Source organism: Mus caroli, unplaced genomic scaffold (genome assembly GCF_978045245.1).
Source record: "Mus caroli unplaced genomic scaffold, Mus_caroli_1 scaffold_10, whole genome shotgun sequence".
NCBI lineage: Eukaryota > Metazoa > Chordata > Mammalia > Rodentia > Muridae > Mus > Mus caroli.
Genome location: NW_028227265.1, coordinates 82,766,742 through 82,790,784, shown reverse-complemented (window position 1 = coordinate 82,790,784; position 24,043 = coordinate 82,766,742). Strand labels below are relative to the sequence as shown.

Below are 24,043 nucleotides of genomic sequence, written 5' to 3'. Positions count from 1 at the left end.
CTATCTGCTCTCTGTGTGCACACCAGAGTGTACACTCACGTGAAGGACAAAGGAAACCCTGGCGACTTCTATCACCCTTATTCCTTACTTCCTAGAGGCAGGGGCTCTCACTGGACAGCCAGCAAGCCTCCAGGGTCACTCTGCTCTGTCTCCCAACACTGGGGTGGGGTTGCAGGCCCCTGCAGCCACGCCCACCTAATTTTATGGGCATGCAGGGGATCTGAACCAAGGTCTTCCCATGCTCTTATACTCTGAGGTGTCACCCCAGCCTAGACTTATCTACTATGAAATGCCTTTCCCACAACCAGCATCCTGACCCAATCCTCACTCTTTCTACCTGGATAAATATAATTAATGTCTAATTACTTTCCACGATATCATTTCTTTAAAATAAAGTTCTTCAAGTTTCATGTTTCTGCTTTTACACCGTCAGACTAATGAGATGGCCTCCCTGCTTAAGGGCTGGAAGGGAAACACACTGGTCTTTAGGAGAGCCAGATTCATCTGAACATCTCAATTACTGGGTATTTCTCTGGTCTCATCGATTAGTTTCTACTAAAACAGATAAAATTCTTCATTATTACAATCTAAAAATGAAGTCTGTATAGGCCAAGCAGTGAATACATCTTAGAGGCTTTGCTGATCCATCTGTTTCCTTCTTCAAGGTTCCTGCAGCCCCAGCCTCACTTCTCACCACTCGACCGGGCCGTCTATACAGTGGTTGTCCTGCCTCACCAGTAAGTGCACACGCACTCCTGTTCCTGGATTGCGTTTCCTCAGACACGGTCTCCCATCCCCATCTTCTTACACTGACTCTGACCTTGTCTTGGAGCTTCTCCTTCTCTTGGCCATGCCTACCGTTGCCATGCCTACCATCACTATGCTCCCAGCAGAGACAGTAACAGGTGGTCTGCAGTGCTTACTGGACAGACCCTGAGTCCTTCTGGCCCGTCCCTAACATTCCTACAGATAATGATGCTGATACACAGGATTCCTTTACGTTCACCAGGAGACTACTGGGACTCTGAATACATGTGTTGGTTAAAGGCTTAATACACTTTCTACGTGATCAGAAGATAATTATCTATTAAGCGAGCACGCAGGTGAGAGAGACTAGGCTCCAGCCCTTGGCTTTAGTGTATCATCACACTTTAACGTGTTCATATGCCTAGAACATGAACATGTTGCTTATGAGTGCACAGAAAATACTAGACTGTTAGGAAGTAGAAGCCCTGCCTCTAGCAGGACAGACTGCAGAGTGCTGGGTCACTGGGCACATCACGCCTGTCCACTCCGCTCCAGTATTTCAAAACCAAACATATACTAGTTCTAAAACCAAACTAACAATGGTAAAACAAATGAAGCAAGCGATTTTAAAAATTAGGCTAGCTTCACACTAAATATATCTTATTTGAAATTCAAGCTACACATTATAAGAACTAAGAATAATATTCTTGGCTTACTTAAACCAGAAATGAAAAAGGAAAATTAAGAGCAGGAAAAGCATATTGAATTAAGACTTTGGAAATACATTTATTCTTAAATAAGTCTAGCCAGAATCAGATAACGAGTAAGATGTAAAACTCACTAACCTCACTTTGCAGCAGTTACCGAGAGCTACAATCAATGCACATGGAGGAAACATACGAGTGGGCACACTACCTGGTTATTAAAGCTGACGCAGAGCTTGGAAAACCTAATGGGGTGTGGGCAGTCAGCCTTCAGAAAAACATCAAACTCAACAGGAACATCCACGTGAAAACTTGGAGCGTGGAACTTGGCTTTGCATTGTACTGGAAATCAAACAAGAAGGGGGGAGTCAAACAGTCCCAGGCATCAGAGCACCCAGCACTAAGTCATCTTTACAGCGAGCACACAGTGCTGAGTCATCTTCACAGAGGCAGCTCATCTATACTCTCACTGCCTTCTTACTTACGGAGTCCCCACGGATGGCAGCCACTCAGCAAAGACAAACAAGCTCTTTGTAAAAATAAAGGTAAACAATGGAGCTTCAAAACCATCATCGGAGTGGGGTGCTGTTTGTATGTTTCGAGACAGGGTTTCTCCATGTAGCCTTGGCTGTCTTAGAACTCACTATGTAGATCAGGCTAGCCTCCAGCTCAGAGATCCACCTGCCTCTACCTCCCAAATGCTGGGATTAAAGGTGTTGCCACCACTGCCCATTTTCAAAAACTTCTTAAATTTTAAAACCATACTTGTCCATAAAAAGTTGGTGTCAAAAGGAACAGTGTAATTTTCAATTATTTTATTTCAAAACACCTGCCTAAACTTTAATGGATGCAACTTTAAAATGCTATTTCTCAAGGATATTTCATATTATACTTGAATTATAAATAAGCAAAGTATATTTTAATAAACAAATGTAAGTATTTGAACAGGGGAATAGTTCAGATTGTAAAAGCCCTCCCCCCAGAACAATTTTTTTCCAATTCACTTTTTCTAAGCAAATTTAAATTGTGAATTATACACATATAGGAAATGCATGCAACATCAAATCATTCTATTATAGTGTTATTATTTAATATGTAAACCAGAGGCTCTCAACCTGTGGTTCACGACCCCTTTAGGGATCACATATCAGATATCCTGCATATTAGTTATGTACATTATGATTCATAACACTAGCAAAATTAGATATGAAATAGCAACGATGTAATTGTCTGGTTGGGGGTCACCACACATGAGGACCTGCATGAAAGGTCCCAGCATTGGGAAGGCCGAGAGCAACAATGTACACTATACTGTTACACATAAAATAAAACATGGTTTTTAAAAAGAAAACTAGAAAATGTTCTTTCCTGTGGTGTTTTAAAGTAACAGTAACTGAGATGAAGGCTTTCAGAACTCACATATTTGTTCAATAAATACTCGCTGAACTTAAAATACTTGATAGCATATTGTTATGACACTGAAGAGAAACATCAGATCCACGGTTACCCACAAGCTGGCTATACTCTAACTACTTTTATATTTATTATTCTGCATGTATTCACTTCAGACAAAGGGTTTCTATGAACACTGTGGATGTTGGCTACACACCAAATGGCACGAAGTCCTGTACGCCTATTGTGAAGACATTGCTGCCAGCCAGAGAGACCCGGTCCGCCCACAGCTTCTGCGCAGTCTTCACCGCTAAGACATCACAGTCAGGTTCAGGGTCAGGGCTTTCATTCTGCAATGAGAGTTCAACCTCTGACAACTAACTGAGGAAGAACACGCAGATGCAGATCTGGGTAGACTGTCTACAAGGAATGACAACCTACCATTAAAACATTCATGAGGTTCTTCTCTATCCGAGATCTCTGCTCATCTTTCAGAGTTGAAGCTGAGATAGGAAAAGAAAATAGCGCTGTAAGACAGGCAGGTCGGTCCATCGCCCTACCATGGGGTTACAGGCCACTATAAACTGCCCAAGGGTGCTGGGCACAGAGCTAGCTCTCCAGCCCCAATAAAATACATTCTTTATGTGCCCGTCCTTTGAGACAGGGTTGGTCATTGGCCTGGAGCTCACCAGTTATGACAGGCTGACTAGCCAGGAGCCCTAGGGAATCCTCCTGTGCACAAAGCTCCAGGGCCAGGCTTAGAAACACAGGCTACCATGCCTGGCATAAACATGGCCCTGGGAGTTGAAATCAGGCAAGCATTGTACCAATGGAGGCCCCGTTCCAGCCCCTTAAGGTATTTTACAGCAAGTGCTTCTAACATGACTGAACATGGTGAATTTTATATAATAAAAGTACATTTATTGTTTTTCTGTGACAGGGTTTCTCTATAGAACACACTATGTAGGCCAGGTTAACCTTGAACTTACAGAGATCTCCCTGCTTGGGTCTCCTGAGTGCTGGCATTAGAGATGTGCTAAACCACACCCAGGACAGAAGCACTTCTAAATATTTGACAATGAAATATTCCAGTTTAAATATATATTTATGATGCAAACTACTGTTTGAGCTGGCCTTTTACAGAAAAAGCATCAATACCTCGTCCAAGGAGTTCCAGAGAATAAGTAATATAATCTTTTAACTGGGCCATGAGGTAGGAACACTTCAGGGCTGTCGTCAGTATAGACGTGAGCAGAGTCCACCACGCTTCGCTCCGGTAGTCGCACATCACATAGTCCAGCAGCCTGAGAGAGAGAAGAGCCACTGAAAGGGTTCCTCCAGAGGGCTGACAGGCCTAGGGAGAAACTGCACGTGCCTTTCTAACCTTGTGTAAATAAAGAAAAGCCTCTGATGGTCTAACAGACACTGTTCACACGTAGTTAAACCCCAGGTTCCCTAAACCCTTTTAAGGAAGGATTTTGCTAGCAGAGGACATTGAGAAAGTACCACAAAGCTGGAATTTAGTAACAACAGACACAGTCACAGCAAACCCTTCCACATCAGAGCACTTGTGGGACTGGGCAGCGACAGGACTCACTTCAGAGCTTTGGTGTAATCCTTTGCATGGTAATACTCCTCTCCCATCTGAACCACTGCAAAGGAAGAGACGGGCAAGTAAGCCAGCGCCTCCCGCAGCCCAGAGCCGCGAGGGGCGGGTACATACTGAGCCAGCGCCTCCCGCAGCCCAGAGCCGCGAGGGGCGGGTACATACTGAGCCAGCGCCTCCCGCAGCCCAGAGCCGCGCGGGGCGGGTACATACTGAGGTGGCTTTTCATCCGCGGGCACTTGTACTTCTTGAACTGGGCAACAGCATTGCTCAGAAGAGCGATTATTATTTCCTGTCAGGAGAGAGAAGGTATGCGACATTGGAATGGAAACCATTTAACTAGAATAGTGCGCAAGCAGTTTACACTGGGGAGAGCGACTCACGGAGTGGACGACACTTCTCTCCTTCAGCTGAATGGCAAGAATCCCTGCTTTCTCTTTCTCAGGGTCCGAGAGGTCAAAGCCTATGGAAGACAAGAAGCGATCCATCTTAGCTCACGTAACACAACGTTTCACATGAGTTCCTTGAGTCCTTCACTTGAATACCGTGTGCACTTAAGACTTGCGAATATTCTAGAATGTTAACGATTCTCAGAGACAGCTTCATTGACCTGGAGAGTTCTCTGCTGTCTCTGTTCTGGCAAGAACGTTCCTAATCCCAATGTTCTGTCCCCAGCTGCTGAGTGCTATCCTCTCATACTATGAATGACTGAAGTACCCGATGCACTGGCACTTAAGGTGCCAACTGCCATGGGTCCCAGTGAGTGCGAAAGATGGCCAGGAAGGCTGTTTAAGACAGGACGGGGCAGTGTCCCTTTAAAATGCTAAGTAAATCACCAAAGTTGAGTGCTTAAATGCTCAAATGTTTTAACAATATCATTACCTTTAATTGGGACTCCAATATGTAAGGAAAGAAACTATTCTAAGAACTAAGCGCACAAATCTTAGAAACAAACAAACAGACTAGGAGAGAACACTTTTTAAAAAGACTTAAAAGCCTATATATGCATTTCAATACAGTTCCACCAGGCATTAGACAGCATGACAGCTATCTCTCTGTCTTCTAAGAGAAAAGGCAGAGAATAACTTACTTAGTATTCCTTGTCTCCAGGGCCTCTGTCCATAAAAGTCAAGAACGCCTGTTTGTGTTTCTAAGGGATCAGGGTTGGGGTACATCACAGCAGCCTGAAATCAAAAGAACAAATCTGTACAAGAGTCTAGGTCATCTACTCCAAACGCAATCTTCGACTGAATAAAGAGATATCCATAAATATAAACATCAAGTACCGGGTTACACAACACCACGACAAATATTTTAACATCCTTGACTAACATTTAGAAATCTTACAAAAACTCAAGTGGGCAGTGGTGGTGCCCACATTTAATGCCAGCACTCTGGGGGCAGGGGCAGGTGAATCTCTGAGTTCAAGGTCAGCCTCTGTAGACTAAGTTCCAGAACAGTCCTCGCTATCCAGAGAAACCCTGCCTTGAAAAACCAAAACCAAACAAAAACAGACGACAAGAAACAGTGTAAAAACTGCAGTCTGACACTGGTGCTGAGGTCACAGTAACTGACTTCTTTGTCACATACTCTTTTTCACCTTGCTATAATAAAATAGGGAAAGCATTACAAATGGTGGTTAGTATATACTTCACATATAAAATGTTCTCTGTGAAAATAAAAGACATCATATAGAGTACTAAAAAGCGACTTGCTTTTCTTCATTATTCTGTATTAGTTCTGTTATTGGTAGAAAACAGTATTTTTTGACACTAGAAAGAAAATATTTACACTAGTTTTCCTTTTTTTATATTTAAAAAAACTGAAATATAACTACATTATTGAACAATTATAAAACACCCAAAAGGAAAAAAATTCTAATTACTAATAAAATCTGCTGCCACTTGTTAATGTACATTATTCTCACATATTATCATGCAAAACTTTAGTTGTAACCGACTAGCATAATTTTTCAACCTACTTTTTCCACTTAAATATATTCCATACATTTCACTGTAACACTAAATATTCTTCTAAACATTTGCTTTCTAGAGTTTCCCTGCTGTTATGTATTTCAATAAACTCTTACACTATTCCTATGTTATAGGGCTGGAGCGATGGCTCAGCAGTTACAGAACAGTGGCTGCTCTTCCAGAGGACCCGGGAGCCACAGGGCAGCTCATGACTGTCTGTAACTCCAGTTCCAGGGGACCTGGCACCCTGGCACAGACGTATATGCAGGAAAAACACCAATGCACATAAAAGGAAACAAATCTTTTACAATTCTCCTATATTACAATGCAATCAATAAGCCTAGGAGGACTTGATAACTAAGCTGATGCCTCCCTAAGTCCATCAGCCTATTTCTGAAAATGAAATGTGGTGTCGAGATATCATGGATCTGTTGAAAGCTCGATTTATGTTTTAGCAGAATTAGCTTACGTCCTATTGAATCTTATTTCTTAAAGCCCCACTCCACATGTTCTTTATAAAACCTAGTCTTTATCATCTATTAAAATCTGTATTGAAATTATAATAATCCAAAGCTTAAAGTCTTAATACATGTAAAACATAACAGAAATACCCTGCTCATGGAATTCCTGGGTTTAAACTAAAAAGTCATAATAACTCAAAGGATATTCAAAGACAGGGGGGAACCAATACCGTGAGCCCTAGCTTGTGTCCTGAGGGGAGGAAGGCAGTGCAGGCCGGGACTTACATCTTGGTTACACAGGGCTTTCGCGTGCTGTTTTCGCTCCTGGGCATAGTAAGCTGCCTGCTGATAGTAGAAACCAGGGTTCTGCGTTTGAATAGCTGTCAACCCCAACTTAATGGCTTCATCAAATAAATCTCCAAAGGCCTGGAATCTTAAAGAGAACAAACCAAGAAAAGGAATGGGTAGTGAGGGCATGGAAAAGCAGCTTCCTTCTAATGACGAATCCTGGAAGCCATACACTCAAGTCACTGCATCATTAAATAGAGCTACTGAGTAACAGCTAGTTATTTATAAATAACAACATACACTATTGATAAGTTACACACATGTCCTTTGTGTACGTCATCTGAGATAACGCAACTCCACGACTGCACCACTGTATTAGAACTTACCTTAACCCTCACTCTTCAGGAATAAGCGAGCTCCTGGAAGTGACTTTACTCAGCATTTTTTCAATTAACACTGTCCTAGTTGGTCTTTTCGTTGCTGCTGCTGCTGTTAATTTGACACAAGCTAGCATCATCAAGAGAGAAAATGCTTCTATCAGGTTGCCTATAGACAAGTCTATAGGGCATTTTCCTGACAGATGTGAAAGGGCTCACCCACGGTGGGTAGTGCCAGTCCTGAGCAGGTGGTCCTGAGTGTCTAAGGAACAGGCTGAGCAAGTCATGAAGAGTCATGTCAGTAAGTGCACTCCTCCATGCTCTCTGCTTCTGTTCCTGCCTTGAGTTCCAGCCCCGATTTCCCTCAGTGATGAACTGTTACTCAGAGTGTGAGATGAGATAAACCCGCCCTTGCCCCACAAATTGTTCTTTTGGCCATGGTGTTTTATCACAGCAACAGAAAAGAAATTCTTCAGAAGCTGGTACCAGCTTTATGGAATATCAACCTGCCCATGTTATCATGCAAGGGATTGTGAAGGATTTTGGGACTTAGGGCTGAAAACCCTTGATTGTTCAAAGCTTATCGGGCTTTGGAAAGATGAGAGTGTTGAGATGCATGCAGATGATGGAGGCCTGGCTTGGGAAATTTCAGGGGGAGGCAAAGCTTTACCCAGGGCCATTTTGTGTGACATTCTGTGTTAAGAATTTGTGGTGTCTCCTCAACTGGAGCTGAAGAATCAACTGTGACTAGCGAAGGACCTGCAGCACTAACACTAACCTGGCGCTTTAACTGAACGGATGTTGGTCCGCTGGTGCTGAGAAATTAGTAGTGATTAAGAGGAGTCAGGCAGGCATCACGGAGGTGAAACCTTCGGGGTCACCTCACACAAAGCTGGGGTCCAAAGGAGGCCAAGGCCATATCCCAAGCTGGCAGGTCAACTAGGTAAAGTCTAAGAGTTTACCAGGTTTACGGAGAAGTCACAGAGAGCTAGCGACCGAGGCTTGCAGTGTGAGAGCCCACAAGAAGCTTCCGATGAAGGTGCAGCCCATTCACAGCAGAGACCCAAGAATTCTGGAGCTGTCAGAACCATGGGACAACCACCAAGAACAGCAGCTACTGTGGAGTGGAGGCAGCCTGAGCCTATGAGACAGGCTAGGGTGCTGTGGGTGGCAGAGAAGTACCCAGGCTCTGTAGAGCCCAGGTCAGGAGTGAGTGGGTCCCTGACATCAAGCACTGAATGTTGGGCTTTGGTTTTACTTTAAGTGGACTGTGACTGCCCTGATTCTCCCCTCTTAAGATCAGACAGCTTTTACCTTGTTTCTTAACTTTATAAAAACCGACACTTAGAAGACATTGACTATTTTAGAGAAAGTCTAAACTTTTAAAGAGACATTGGATTATTTTTATTTTATTATTTATTTTAAAAAAATACTTATTTATTTTATGTATATGAGTACACTGTAGCTGTCTTCAGACACACCAGAAGAGGGCATCGGATCCCATTACAGATGGTTGTGAGCCACCATGTGGTTGCTGGGAATTGAACTCAGAACCTCTGGAAGAGCAGTCAGTGCTCTTAACCACTGAGCCATTTCTCCAGCCCTGGATTTCTTTTAAAGGGCCTGCATGTTTGAAGTGTTTGAATTTTTTTAAAAAAGATTCACTTATTTTATGTGAGTATATCACTGTCTTTAGACACAGCAGTGTATATGCAGAGAGAGAATACATACATAAAATAAATAAATCTTTTTTTTTTTTTTCAAGACAGGGTTTCTCTGTGTAGCTCTGGCTGTCTTGGAACTCACTTTGTAGACCAGGCTGGCCTCGAACTCAGAAATCCGCCTGCCTCTGCCTCCCAAGTGCTGGGATTAAAGGCATGCGCCACCACTGCCTGGCAAATAAATAAATCTTAAAGCTTAAAAAATAGCCTGACCTTTTGAAAGTGTTTATGTTTGACACTGTGGTATTCATATAAGAAGAAATGGAAGGTTACAGTTTAACAGTAATATATTGGTCTGTCAGTTGACAAGTCATTTGTCCTATTTATTTTTCTTGTTAAGTTCACACAAGCTAGAGTTCCATGGGAAGAACAACCTTAACTGGGAAAACACTTCCGACAGACTTCCCGTAAGTCTGTGGGGCTTTCCTTGATTAGTAGTTGCTGTGGGAGGGCAGTCCTGGGTGAAGAACGCAGGCTGCATAAGCTAGAAGGAGCAAGCAGACTGAGCAGTGCTCCTCCATGCTCTCTGCTTCCACTCCTGCCTCCGGGTTCTGGTCCTGAGCCTACCTGCCTTCCGTCAGTGGCAGGCAGTGGCCTGGCAGTGCCAGATGAAACAGCCCTTCCTGCCTAGCTGCTTTTGGGCATGGCGTGGCATCAGAGCAACAGAAGCCTGGACTGCGGCAAACACTACGCTCCATCAAGCAGAGAATGCTTGTGCATTCTCACATCTTCAGAATGTAAACAGAAAGTGTAAACCCGGTAAATACCTGGTGAGCGTAAGAGACAGGACCATAAATCACCCACTTCCCATCAAGAAGTCACACCGTCAATAGCTACTACTCCTGAACACACACCTGGGATATATTATTAAAACCCTACTCGATAAGAGAAAGATACTCAATTCACTTTAGAGCCAAAGCCTTAGTTGATGCCATCCCTTCAAATCCCGCACTCTATTTTTAAGATATGAAACGCAGGGTAACATACTGTTTTGCCATCCACGCGGCGTGCTCAAAGGCCAGCTCCGCACTCCCAATCTTTTTCTTACACAAGTCAATGTGTTTTCGAAACTGAGCAATCGCATCCAGTGGGGTATTGTGCTGAAAACACAGCCTACAGATCTGAAATATGTAAATCCCCAAATAAGAGAGAAGTCTAAAAACACATTCATACACATTAAAAAATGTAAACTCTAAGGGACTACATAATTTCCTTCTCTGAAGCTCTCTGTTATATATAATTCTCCTCATCAGAATGCTTGGAGAAATAAAATAAAATTATTCAGTATACTGAATTTGTCCTATGCCTTACAAAAGCTTTGCAAAATATAGAATTTTAAAAATTATATCAAAAGATTATAATAATGTGCTGTACTATTTCCAATAGGAATATATATGGGAGAGACTGACTTTGAGTATTAAAATTGTCAGAAAACAAATATTTCTGTTGCATAATCGAGGTTTAGTTGCCTATACACCAACGAGGATAACAAAAATTCTAAGTGTTTTTTCCCTGGGACACTAACTCTACATTGTTTCAAAAGTGGTATAATCTATATGAACTGAGGGTAAATGGAAGCCCAAAAGAAAGAAAGCTGAAGTTTATTTCCATAAGATATAACTTTCAATTTTATCTCTTAGGTACAAAGAAATATATAAAAAACAATCCGTGTGTGTGTGTGTGTGTGTGTGTGTGTGTGTGTGTGTGTGTATGTGCAGTATGTATGGGTGTGATATGCATGTATACCTGAGTGCAGATGTGCACGTGCGTGTATGTGCAGTGTATATGTGTGCACATGTATATATGTGTGGTATACGTATATACGTATGTGCAGATGTGCATGTGTGTGTATGTGCAGTATGTATGTGTGTATATCTGTCAGATGTGCCCGTGTGTGTATGTGTGGTGTGTATATATGCATATATGTGTAGTGTGTATGTGTGTGGTATGCATGTATACCTGTGTGCAGATATGTAAGCTAGAAGACAACCTCATAGTATCTTGCTCTATTGCTCTTCATCTCACTTAGGAGACAGGGTCCCTCACTGAACCTGAGGCTCACAGTTAACAGCCAGACTGGCCCACGAAGGAGTCTCCCGGATCTGCCTGTCTGCCCCATCCCCCCATCCCAGGCAGCACTACAATTACAGGAATATGCCCGCATACAGCTTTGCAGTGGGCTCTGGGATCTGAACCCAGGACCTCATGCTTATGCCGTAAGTACATTGCCCACTAAGCCAGCTTCCAGCCCCACAAGTTTATTATCCATCATGTCCTTCAGTCTTCTAAGTTTTCTTTTCAAAGGCACTTAGTGTTTACATATAGACAGTATAGTCTATAGACAGTAAGTGTGTGTATATTCACATTTATAAACAAGGAGCCATGTGGCATCAGGCTAAGGATGCTGAGTTACACCTTACTTTCTTCAACTAACAGGCTTTTGTCAACTTGATGCAGCTCGACAGAGCTATAAAGGGGAGCTCTTCTCTGAGAAAAAGCCTCCATCAGACGGCCAGCCAGCAAGCCTCAGGGCATTCTCTTGACTGGCCTCTGTGAGTGGTACCACCCCTAGGTTGGCTAGTGGTCCTCAGTGCTGTAAGAAAGCCGGCTGAGCAAGCCATGAAGAGCAAGCTAGAAAGCAGCACTCCTCCATGGCCTCTGCACCAGCTCCAATCTCCTACCTTGGCTATGTTCTCTCAATGTACTGTGGCCTGAAATACTTAAAGCAAACCAACCCTTTCCTCCCCAGCTTGCTTTTAGTTAAGGCAATGGTTCTCAACCTACGGGTCACAACCCCTTTGGGAAACACTGGAAATGGTTCATAAACTTTACATCCACTGGAAACACAGATATTTACATTATAATTATAATAAGTAGCAAAATTACAGTTATGAAGTAGCAATGAAATAATTTTACAGTTGGGTTTCAGCAGTAGGGGGTTGTGAGTTGGGGTTATGATTTTTATCACAGTAACAGAAACCAAACTCAGACACATGCTACATTTTCATGTCAATTGATGGAGCTGTCACATTCTTAATCGTATTAATGTCCCATAATGTTATTAATATATTAATATATTAATGTCCCATAAAATTTATACAACCAATCACTTATTGGCTTATTTCCAATATATTCCTATTTGAAAATATAGTAAGTATCCGCAGATTTTGAGATATACATATTACCATAATTGGCAAAGAAATGTCCTAAAAAGGACTGTCTGGTAGGAGAATATCCACTTTGAGATTTGTGCTCACTAAAAATATGTTCTCTACTATCCACCACCTGCCTAGTAGCAGGCATCTTTAAAGGTGAGTGGGAAGACAATATAGCCTTGTCCCTGAGAAGTGGGGGAGGAGGGAACGGGCCACAGCATAGAGGTGGAGTGGGACAGATGGACACAGGACAAACAAGATCATCTCTACTATACACAATCATAAAATGCTCAAACAATAGTTAGGTTTCCTCTAACGTGAACTGAGCCAGCAGTGGTGGCGTACACTGTAGTCCCAAGTGCTCACTGGGCAGGATAAGGCAAGAGGATCCCTTGAGCCCCAGAGTTAGAGACACTAGTGATACCAAGTCTCAAAAGACAAAACACAGCCCACTAAAGTGTACAGATGTATCCGTTTATGGTTGAGTCATGAAGCCAAGAAATGCTTACACAATTTAATGTTGCATACTCCCTTCTCTACAAACAAACACTGTAACACTCTTGAGGTTCGATAACTAGTATCTATACATTTAAAATACAACTCTTACAATGAGGCTACTGGGAATCAAAGCCACTCTTGAGTAAAAGGATATCACAAAGAAGAACATAATTCACAAAATACCACCTTTATGGATCAAGAAACTGATTTTGACTTAGCATTTTAAAAAGGTAACATTTAAAGTAAATCCCCTTTATTTCAAAGCAGAACCATACCTTGTAGTTTATAAATCCTGCCATCGTCTTAATTTCCAGAATATTAGTTTCATGGGCCCTCAATTCATGTACAAGGTTATAGGCAATCCTATAATTCCTAATGCAAACATGAGAAGGGTGGTTAAATAATCTTTAAGATTCCAAAGAGCTATATTATTATGACAGACAATATTTTTGCAACATTTCTAACCACTCAACAATTCAATATATATATATAATAATCAATATATATGTGTATGTGCATATGTATATGTATATATACACACACACATATATATAGTGCTCTAAGAAATTATGTGTTGATTACCAATGACTTTACAGCAAAAGACCCATCCTATTGTGCATTGTTCTATCATTAACTAGCCAGTTAACAACAAGTTGAAAACAAAGGTCATATTGGATGGTTATCTAGAATTGCAGTAAGAAATAAACACTGTTTGCCTGGTGTGGCAGCACACTCTTAATCCCAGCACTCAGGAGGCAAAGGCAAGAGAATCTCTGGGTTCAAGGTCAACCTGTTCTATATCCTGGATTCCAAAACAGCCAGAACTACAGAGAGAGCCTCTATCTCAAAAACAAAACAAAATTGTTAATAAATTGTGTGTGTGTGTGTGTGTATGTCTGTACACTGAGACAGGCCTGGAATGTGTTACTCAGCCCAGGCTGGCGTTGAACTTGTTTGTCGTCCTGCTCTGCCCCCACCCCCAAGATGTAAGGATTACAGGTACACGCCACCATGTCCAGACAAGGTTTGGTTTTGTTTGTTTGTTTAAGATTGATTCATTTATTTTATGTATGTGAGTACACTGTCCCTGTCTTCAGACGCACCAGAAGAGGGCATCAGATCCCATTACAGATGCTTGTGAGCCACCATGTGGTTGCTGGGAATTGAACTCAGGACCTCTGGAAGAGCAGTCGGTGTTCTTAACCACGGAGCCATCTCTCCAGCCCTTTTTGTTTGTTTTTAAATACCACTATAAGTTTCTCAGTGACGGTTACGAGTAATGACAGAACAAGTGAAAGTGTCTTATGGCCAGGTGCAAACGAAGGACAAGGACACAGTACTAATGTTAGCAGAGGCTGCAGAGGAGAGGAAATACCCTTAGCACATCTAGTACAGCAGACTGAGGAAGAAACCAGCCCTGGGAAGGCAGCGTCTCCTCCCCAATAGGTGGTTTCTGACAGCATCAGTTGCTAGGAGACCTAAAACTGAGTCTTACCTGATGCTGCCACCCATCCACCAATAAAAACAAACTACAATACAGCCAGCTAGTATTTTGATCTCTTGCTATTTTCTCCACCTCCGCAATTACAAGATAGATACATAACGACTCCTTTTAAAAACCATTTACACATTGCCATTGTACATCCAAAAATCTGAGCTAACACACAAGGAGGTCAAGTCTTACTACAATGCAGTTGGTAAAACAAAGGAATAAAATGTTGGAGCATGTCAATGGACCTGCAACTAACCTTCAAGGCTCCAAGCAGGGCCTTCAAATAGAACATGATGTGAGAAATTAAACAATTAATGATAAAACATTATTTCAATTGAATAAAAGAATATTTAATGTTTATTTTACTTTGAAAATTAGTTGCAAAAATTTTACTGAAAATGCAAATAGAAAAATTAGGCCAATTGTGACACTGCTGTCTTTAAATCATGAAGTTTAGTTAAATTAGACCAGGGAATTTTACAACAATTTATTTCTAAAATGGAAGAAACTACTTATTAAGCATTTGAGTATGAAAATCTTAAGATCAAGATGACTGAGATAGGTGGCTGTCTGTACAGGATCATTAACATCAAGATTTTAATAAAGATTTAGTTTGAAAACAGAAACTTACTTCAGGGCATTTTGTGTGTCTTGTTTCAGCTCACTGAAGAAAGCTATTTTAAACTGATGTCGAACGAACAAAAGCTGAAACAATGGTTAAACGGTGGTTACATACATGCTTTAAAGGTAAAATGATATTATTATGATGCATTGAAATATGAAGGAAATTATTAAAAATTAAATTCACAATGAGCCCAAGAAACAAAGACATGATTAAGAAGGCTTCCACGAGCTCGTACAGGTAAGAGTTTGAAAGTAAGGGCAAAAGAATCTAATTTGAAAACAGTTCATTTTTTTAAGAGCTTAAAAAAAAAACTTTTAAAGTACTAAACAATTTGAAATATCAGTACTGAAGAAATAAGAATCATCTCAAAAATAAACAGTATGGATAATCTGCTCTGAATGCTTCGTATTAGTTTTTGTTTGTTTGTTTGTTTGTTTGTTTTTTAAGTGTACCTGGTGTGTTGTTTTATTCAAAAATTCCTTATGAGATTTCACTCTTCTGATCTCCGTGTAGTAATAGGTCTGGGCATGCTCATAAAATGCATTTTCTAATCTGTTAAAACAACAACAACAAATAGCAGAATTATTCAGAAGCAAAGCGTTTTTAAGCGCAGCATTTGTTGAGAACTGAAAGCCATTGTTGACCCACACTGGACTTCATGATTAAGATGAAAAATAAGACATCCCCTAACACCACTGGAAACCACTTACAACACAGGATAGTCCAGATTAAAAAACCTTATGATTTATATGAATTAGGTGATCTTACTGGCTTTTATTTTTCTAACATTTATTGTTTAAAAGAATGAGGGGACTCGTGTCTCTAGCTGCATATGTAGCAGAGAATGGCCTAGTCGGTCATCAATGGGAGGAGAGGCCCTTGGTCCTGTGAAGGCTCAATACCCCAGTATAGGGGAATGCCAGGGCCAGGAAGCAGGAGTGGGTGGGTTGGAGAGCGGGGGGGGGGGGGGGGGGAAGGAAGGGGGTTTTCAGAGGGGAAACTAGGGACGGGGATAACATTTGAAATGTAAATAAAAAAAATAGAAAACTTCTGGGAAGAATAATTGGCAAACAAGTCAGAAATAAGATTAATGTTATTAAGGTCTTGCTTCATCGTACAATTCTGAGATTATGCAAGCACCAATAAGAAATCTGCGTGATTCCAGTAAGCCATCCACACTGTACTGGGGAACACGACCATCAGAGGTGACTGTGCAGAGCATGAAAAAAAAAGTAAGCCCACAGGGAAAGAACAGATGATAGACTCAAGGGGTCTCCTCAGAAGAAAAGCTAAGTTTAACCTATGTCCAAAAGACTGTTTACCACATCTGAGGAAAACACAGTAAGTCAAATACTAAAATCAAATATTTTATTTACTTCTTTACAGACAGGTCTAACTATGTAGTCTTGGAAGGCTTTAACCCACTCGTGTAGCCCAGACTGACCTCAAACTGGCAACCCTCCTGCCTCTGCCTCCTGAATGCTTGGATTATAGGCATCTGCCACCATACCTGGCAGATAATGGATTGTAAATTGGATTTTCTAGGTTAAAATTTTTTATTTTCAAAGAAAACTGTTAAAATATGAAAATAAAGTTAGATTCTAATCTTGAAACACAGGTCATTAACTTAAACTTGTCCTTAAGACTTTACGAGTGGGAACACTAAGGAAGACTGAAATACCTAACTGTAGCCAGAACTATCTTTACAGGTCATCCTCAGTGATGAAGAGATAAGCTTCTCTAAGAAGTTAGTTCTATCTCTAGGATAACCTCAGGAAATGTCAGAGATAAGCTCGGTTCAGTCTCTAAATAGGCTGTGTACTCAGATAAAACATGTTTTAATCCCACAGAACAGACCTGAGGATAAGCTGTCCTGGTTAATCCTTTAAACTTAGTTTGACTTTGGGCTGGTAAGATGGCTCACCAGGTAAAGGTGCTTGCTGCCCTGACGACCAACCTCAGTTCAATCCCAGGGACCCACAGGGTAGAAGGCCAGACCTGGCTTCCCTAATTTGTCCTCTCACCTCTGTAGTATGCACATGTCCTGAGTCATTAATAAATAAATGCAATTTTAAAGCAAAATCCCTGGTTATTTGGAATTAAACTCTTCCCTGCTTTTAAGCAAAACAGGCTAGATAGCTATAGAGATAGCCTGGCTATCAGGCCAGAGTTAGAAGATCCTCACTGTTTGTTTTTGATGCAGGGTCGTACTATGTAGCCCCAGGTAGAGTGGAACTTGCTAATGTAGACCAGGCTAGTCTTAACCTCGCCATGCACAATGTTTTTATGAACACTTTGTTGTTTGTAAATAAAAGGGTCTAAGCTACCGACTTTTCCTTCCTTCCTAAGAACAACACAAACTCTGACTTACCTTATAATGTAGCCCACGAGGTGGTCAGTGTGGGGCAGCACAAACAGAGACTTGCCTGAGAGCTCACACACATTGCATAAGGCCGCCGCCCGCTCGGATGCAATGACATCTTCTCCTGTTGACAAAGAGAAGCAGAGCAAAGGTGTCAGTTTTCTGTAGTCAAATTTACTCAAGTTTGTCATCAGGAATAAAGTTCTAAGTCTGTCACCCTGGCAGCAGGGCTCCTGCTCTTCCTGAGGGCTTAGGGCTCCCAGAAGTTAATACATTCATATTTGTCTAGAAAATAGTGTGGAATTTTCTCCTGAGCACAACAGACAGGACAAATAATGCCCAAACCATATTACATGGCTGTTCCAAAACATAAATAAAAATGGAAGCATTCACTCATGAAAGAAGTTTCCAAAGACCTCAGAATGTTCAACGTGGCAAGAACAATTGTTCGGGCTTATGAAAATCTGGGAAGGTGAAGAAAAGTCACGTAAAGGAAGTGCTTGCCTGGACGATATTACCAATCTTACGTTTCTTTGTGTTAGAGTACATTTTAAATAGAACCAAGCAAGGAAATGACACTTTAGAAGCAACTGCATGAAATGTTCTGTCAACTGATACGTGCACACACGAGGGCTAAGCCGAGAGGAAAGGCAGGACTCAGCATCTGTAAACGTCAATGTACAACGAGCATCTGTGCGTTATTATAACAGTCATTTACTTGTACATGGGCATGCATATGTATGTATGCATGCATGCATGCATGCATGCATGTATGCGTGTGTGTGTGCCTCACACACAGTACATCTGTGGAGCTCAGAGGACAACTTTCAGAACTTGGTTCTCTCCTTCCACCAAGTGGGTTCTGGAAATCGACTGAACTCAGGCCATTAGCAAATCCTTTCCTTGCTGAGCCATCTTTCTTTGGTGCCTTTAAAAGTTAGTATACTGTTATCCCTCCACCCCCAAATGAACATGCAAAACATTTAAACGTTAAAACCATCTCCCTCCTGGGTCAGCACCAGTGGAGACTAAAGCGATCGCGAGCCTTTGGTACCTGGCGGTAAAGGCGTCTTCTTCTGAATCAGGACCACAGCAACTTTTGTGTTTCTCCCTTGCAAACTCTGCCTGTGATGGGGAAAACAACAATATAACTAATAGAGCAATGAACTTATTTTACCTAAGCTATTTCAGGCTTCGCATAAAAAACAAACTTCATAACTCAACAGAAGATAAACTTCAACTAACCCATTAAGATCAGAATAAACCTTCTCCTCCAGTGGCTGCATTCCATAATGACTTGCATTTTCAGAGGACAACCTCCCACCAAGCTCATCATCTTACTGAAATCTGCTTTAGGAGAGAGGCACCAGGGCCAGGGAGATGGCCTGCGTTGGACTCTCCAACGGTACACAGTGCCAGGACAGACCCGACTCCCCCAAGCTGCTCTCTGACCACACACATGACCTGCCTCCCAAATACATGAATGGATGCAAAGACCATTTTAATGTGAAATTTTAACATCCACTTCTATATACAAATGAATTACCTTACTTTTCATAGTGATACATTATCGTCTGGAACAATGGTCTTAGAACTACACAACGATAGAGCGAGTCTCAGGGGACAGTGAAGCACTCAGAGGGTAAAGTGCTTGCCTTGTTAGATGGCAACCCAAGGTAGAGCCTCAAAACACAAGTGACGTTTCAGGAGGGAACCAGCTCTCCACAGCTGTCCTCAGACGCTCACACACCATGGCACACATGAGCACAAATATGAGTCATGTACACGAACAACAGGAAACAGTCTGCAAGTGTCGTATGAAAGCGGCAGAGAGGTGGCTCAGCATTTAAGAGCTCCTGCTGTCCTTCCAGAGGCCCCGGGTTCAGTCCCCAGCACCCACTGTGGGGTGGTTCACAGGGGCCTACAGCTCCTGCTCCTGGGGATGCAATGCTTTTTCTAAGTCTCCACATACTCCAGGATACACATGCACATACACACGTTCACTTGAACACACACACACACGTAGACACACACACACACAAGTAATAAAATATATCTTTTAAAACAATGTTCTTTGAGAAAAGTATCTTACGGGGCCTGATATAAATTGCTATCTCCCAAAGAGATCATAGTATAAGACAAAAATTTGAAACTCCAGGCCAACTAGCCTTCTAAATGTCTTCATTTCCTGGGCACTGTATTGTTACTATTTAATATCACGTCTTAGAAACAGAATGAGTTTCAAAGGAGGTCAACAATCTCAGAGAAACCATCACAGTTTAAACACTATTCGGTTACTTCCAATAGTGTTTTTCAATGGAGAATACAGTTCAAGGTTAGAGTGCTGGCCTTCAACAAGGGGCGTGGGCTCAATCCCTGACACCACAAGCACGTAAGTCCCTAGCGAGCAGAACCTTGCGAACCCCGCTGTGGCCCCACGGCGCCGTACCTGACAATCTCCACTCTGGTAGCGCACTCAGACTGCTTCTCCTTCCACTGAGGCTCGTCCCAGTCCAGCTCATAGAACACGACCACCAGGGCCGGCACCAGGTTCAGGTGCTTATTCATCCAGCCCGTCTTTAAGATCCCTTTAGGGATGTACCACTCGTACGACGTTCTCTGCCAACCGTGACAAAAAAAGTTAGCTGGTCAGAAAAGAAGCCGGGGCTGCCTCCAGAGTGCCAGGCACCCCACAGGCGTGGGCCTCAGCCAGTGTGCACACTGCCCACTCCCTAGAGGAGAAAGTCAGCCCATCAGAAATTAATAAAAGGTGTCAGAGTGGAACCTCAACCCCACAAACACTACACTTCCCATGAGAGGAAGAATGTCCAGAGCAACAAACAAACAAACAAACAAAGTCCCAACAATGCCAAGGATCTCAGCTCCTGTCAAAGTATTCAGCCATTTTCCAGGCCTGCTCCTACCCTTCCCCACTCCCATTTCTGTTCCTGTAAAATAATAAAGTGAACTAAAATCCACTATGCCTTCATTTGTTTACGTACTGCCCTGACAGCAATTCACCTTCCCTGTGGATAAAATAAAAATGGTTTAAAAACGGGGGAAGCTGAACCCAACTGTGAAGGCCATGGATTCCACAGAAAACCAGCAATGAGGAACGGGTAGCTCCACGTCTTCCTTTTAAGAAGCCTACTAAACTATGGGGACGTGGGGGGGGGGCGGGCAATGGAAAGGACACTTTCTGCAAAGCCTGGGAGTTCCTGAGTTCAATTCCCAGGACTCAGAAAACTGGAAGAAAACTAACACTACAAGTTGTTATCAGACACACACACAATCTCTCTCTCTCTCTCTCTCTAAATTAATTTTTTAAAAGATTTATTTAGTCTATGTATGGGAGTACACTGTAGCTGTCTTCAGACACACCAGGAGAGTGTATTGAATTCCATTACAGATGGTTGTGAGCCACCATATGGGTGCTGGGATTTGAACTCAGGACCTCTGGAAGAGCAGTCAGTGCTCTTAACCACTGAGCCATCTCTCCAGCCCAATAAATTTATTTTTTAAAAAGAAAAATATGTAGGTTCATAGTATAGAAACCACTGCAATTAATCTGCTTGAGGTTAAAATTAAGTGTTATTAAGCATATATTCCATAGTGTATGAAAATACCCGGTTTTCCTTAGGCACAACCATGACCTTTACCCTGATAAACTCAGGGGTTTTATAGCACACATAATTGGAATAGGATTGGTAGAGGAAGAGGACTGGGGCTGTGAATGAATGCAAGTGATCTTATGTCATTACCTTTGATCTACATTTTGGATATTCATGGTCACCTGGGAGCACCTTGAAAGAAATTGGTACCCGGTCAGCTCTCCGATTGGCACAGAAAGCATCCCAGACTGCTCGATGGACAGCATTATAGACCACATCAAGGCCAGTGAGTGTAACAAAAGCCATCGGCCGGCAACATAACTCCACAGGGAAGTCCCACTGTGTGGGGCTCATGCTGAAGGCGTCACGGAAAAATCTGAAACACAAATGCCAAGATAGGCATAATTAATTTTAAAAACCAACATCACTATCTAATTATAAACACTGCAAAAAGACAAAAGGCTTTGTATATACACAGTCAAGCAAATAGAAGAGAGCAACGTGAAAACTTTAATTACCAAGTCAGATTTATTAAAATTACTAATTGCACTGCTATCCTCAATTTCACAGAAAAGGTTGTACTCAGTTTTCAGGTAAATTCTCTATTTCCAGTAATCTTTCAAAATGTCTATCAAAGTGTGGAATGAACAGACTAAGAAAGCTGGTAAGTGAGGAAATTAAAGTAGGTCCAGCCTGGTATGCTGGCACATGCTGCAATCCCAGAGTGCAGGAGGCTGATACAGGAGGACCAAGTGTCCAAGACAGGCTGGTGTAAAATAGTAAGACTCTGTCTCAAAAATCTTATTAAAAATATTCAAGTCATATATGTGCCCCATTATCAACCACAGTCAATAAAAGTTAAAAAGCTATTGTCTTACATATATAAAAAAAAAATCCAACTTTCTCTGATTTCTTTGGAATTACAATTATCTAATTTCTCAATACTTAGAATATAATTCATGTAAAGTGTGAATTATTTAATAGCTGCTTTTTTGATTTTCAGAATATAGGATGACGTAATAGGTAAAGGAAAATGTCTAAGAGAGACACCAGTAATGAATGGAAATCCCTAGGACATGTTGGTATTGTGTCCTTTAGTTAAGTCTACAATAAATGCAGGTATGCACTGACTTTACAAAATGACTATACAAAAAATGTGCTTATTCCAATCAAAAGGGTCACTATGTTTTTAAAACAGTTCCTTATTTCTGAAAGGATTTATCACCTGCTTCTTTAAACAGGGATCGCCATCATCACATTATACACAACACAAGGCAATCTCTGGGAAACTTTTAGTGTAGATACCACCTGGTCCCTAAAATGTGGATTATTTCTACCTGAGACGCTAATCACCTTTACTAATTAGCTACCTCACGCTCAAAGGCTAAAGGAACAATGGATAGTGCAACATGAGTCGGAAAGCCTGCCAGAAATGATGTATCTACACCATAAGCTTGCAGAACTGCTTCAAAAGACCTTTGGGGAGGGTTGTGCTATGAGAGCAAAGAAAGCCACAGCTTCTGGGGAGTAAGATGGAGAGCAAAATAGAAGTGGTCAAAACACAATATGGCTACCATATCTGCCTAAAACCAAACAGTCTAGACAAGAATGTGAAAGGGCCTTTTCCCTTGATCTTAGAGGCTCCACAGAAATAGCTGTGGCCCTTGAATATAGACCGGCTATAAGGGGAAGTAGAATAAACTTGCAAAGTTTTTAAATTAGCACCACCTGAGACCAGTATACAGCATGAATCCAAAAAAAAAAAAAAAAAAAAAAAAAAAAGTCAAAATTTCCAGCAGTTATGTTAGAAGGGAAAAGAGAAGTTGACTCAGAAAGCACTCCTGAAAACCAGCATTCGAGAGGCAGAAGCAGGGGGCACTTTCAGCCCCTCCAGCCAGGGCTATGGAGATATCAAAAAGAGCCTCCCACTCCCCCCAAAAAGAAAAAGGAAAGATGTGGGATTTTAGATATATTCTATTTTAGCCAACAATATTTTCCAAACATCATTGTAAGTTATCGATGAACTTGTAAAAACCTATTTGTGCACTGTCTTCAAACCTGTGTGTATTTTATAGGAACTGCACACCCTCAGTTAGACTAGCCGATTTCAAGTGCTCTCTAGCCTTCCCTTGGTTACTGGCTCTCACAGCTGACAGTGTAGTTCTTGGTTACAGTAAACCTGTTCCAAGAACGTCATGAAAACTACACCAGCAATCCCTGCCTTACTCTACCTTACAAGCTTGGGCACTTGCAATGGTCCTGCCTATGCTGTAGGAAAATTTAAAAAGGAACAGAACAGGACAAGTGTTGACTGAATAGATTTCAGTGACACACAGGAAAGAAATCGCTTCCTGATTTCCCGGAAAATAATGGAGAAACCAAGCAAACCATTGACAGAGAGGGAACGTGGAGAAGTTCAAAGTTATGTCCTCAGCACCTGATCACCTCATCAGTGCAATCTATCATAGAAGAGAAACACGCAATAACCCAATCAGAGTATCTACTAAAGAAGACGGCTCTCGATAAACAGGTGGTTTGGGATGCAAGTCACGGGCTAACAAGCAAGGATTCAGAGACATCCGATTGCAAAACGCTCAAATGAAGAACCAAAGGACTGTCCCTAGGGTCTCAGCATTAGGCTCTAGTAGCTGCCACTGGGCAAGGAGAATAACCTCAAAGTCCTAGAAACTGACATAATTTTCCTCCACCACTCCCACCTCTCTGGCAGTAATTCTTTGCAGGGGAAGGAGAAACGCCAAGATTGCATCGGTGGACGCCTAGGGGAAACGCAGGCCACCAAGCCAGCCGGGATGGCCTGGCCTGGCCTGGCAGGTCTTTGGGCCCAACTCACCCTGGCCGCACACCCTGGACCCGCTGCAGCTGCGGCAAGTCGCCGTCAGCCCCAAAAGAGGCAGGAGAGCCAGGCAGGGGCGACTAGGAACGCGGCCACCAACAAGCGACAGCCCCAGCCGCAGACCGGGCGGCAGAAGGCGACACTTCCTTTTCCCCGCCTCCGCTGGCACAGGAAGCA

General features: G+C 42.1%; 1 protein-coding gene across 1 annotated transcript in view; it reads right to left on the bottom strand.

Moving 5' to 3' along the window:
* Positions 1-24,026, bottom strand: part of Trappc11 (trafficking protein particle complex subunit 11) — a 43,019-nt gene extending 18,993 nt beyond the window's left edge. Inside the window, exons 1-18 of the mRNA XM_021169277.3 lie at positions 23,864-24,026; positions 21,163-21,388; positions 19,851-20,020; positions 18,456-18,526; positions 17,411-17,525; positions 15,492-15,591; positions 15,046-15,119; positions 13,198-13,294; positions 10,257-10,390; positions 7,169-7,316; positions 5,540-5,633; positions 4,833-4,912; positions 4,663-4,741; positions 4,441-4,495; positions 4,002-4,147; positions 3,285-3,346; positions 3,061-3,193; positions 1,663-1,793 (exon numbers count right to left, since the gene is read on the bottom strand). Coding sequence (XP_021024936.1) covers positions 1,663-1,793; positions 3,061-3,193; positions 3,285-3,346; positions 4,002-4,147; positions 4,441-4,495; positions 4,663-4,741; positions 4,833-4,912; positions 5,540-5,633; positions 7,169-7,316; positions 10,257-10,390; positions 13,198-13,294; positions 15,046-15,119; positions 15,492-15,591; positions 17,411-17,525; positions 18,456-18,526; positions 19,851-20,020; positions 21,163-21,366 — 1,893 coding nt within the window. The 5' untranslated portion in view covers positions 21,367-21,388; positions 23,864-24,026. The remainder of the gene's footprint in view (positions 1-1,662; positions 1,794-3,060; positions 3,194-3,284; positions 3,347-4,001; positions 4,148-4,440; positions 4,496-4,662; positions 4,742-4,832; positions 4,913-5,539; positions 5,634-7,168; positions 7,317-10,256; positions 10,391-13,197; positions 13,295-15,045; positions 15,120-15,491; positions 15,592-17,410; positions 17,526-18,455; positions 18,527-19,850; positions 20,021-21,162; positions 21,389-23,863) is intronic.
* Between the last annotated feature and the right edge of the window lie 17 nt (positions 24,027-24,043).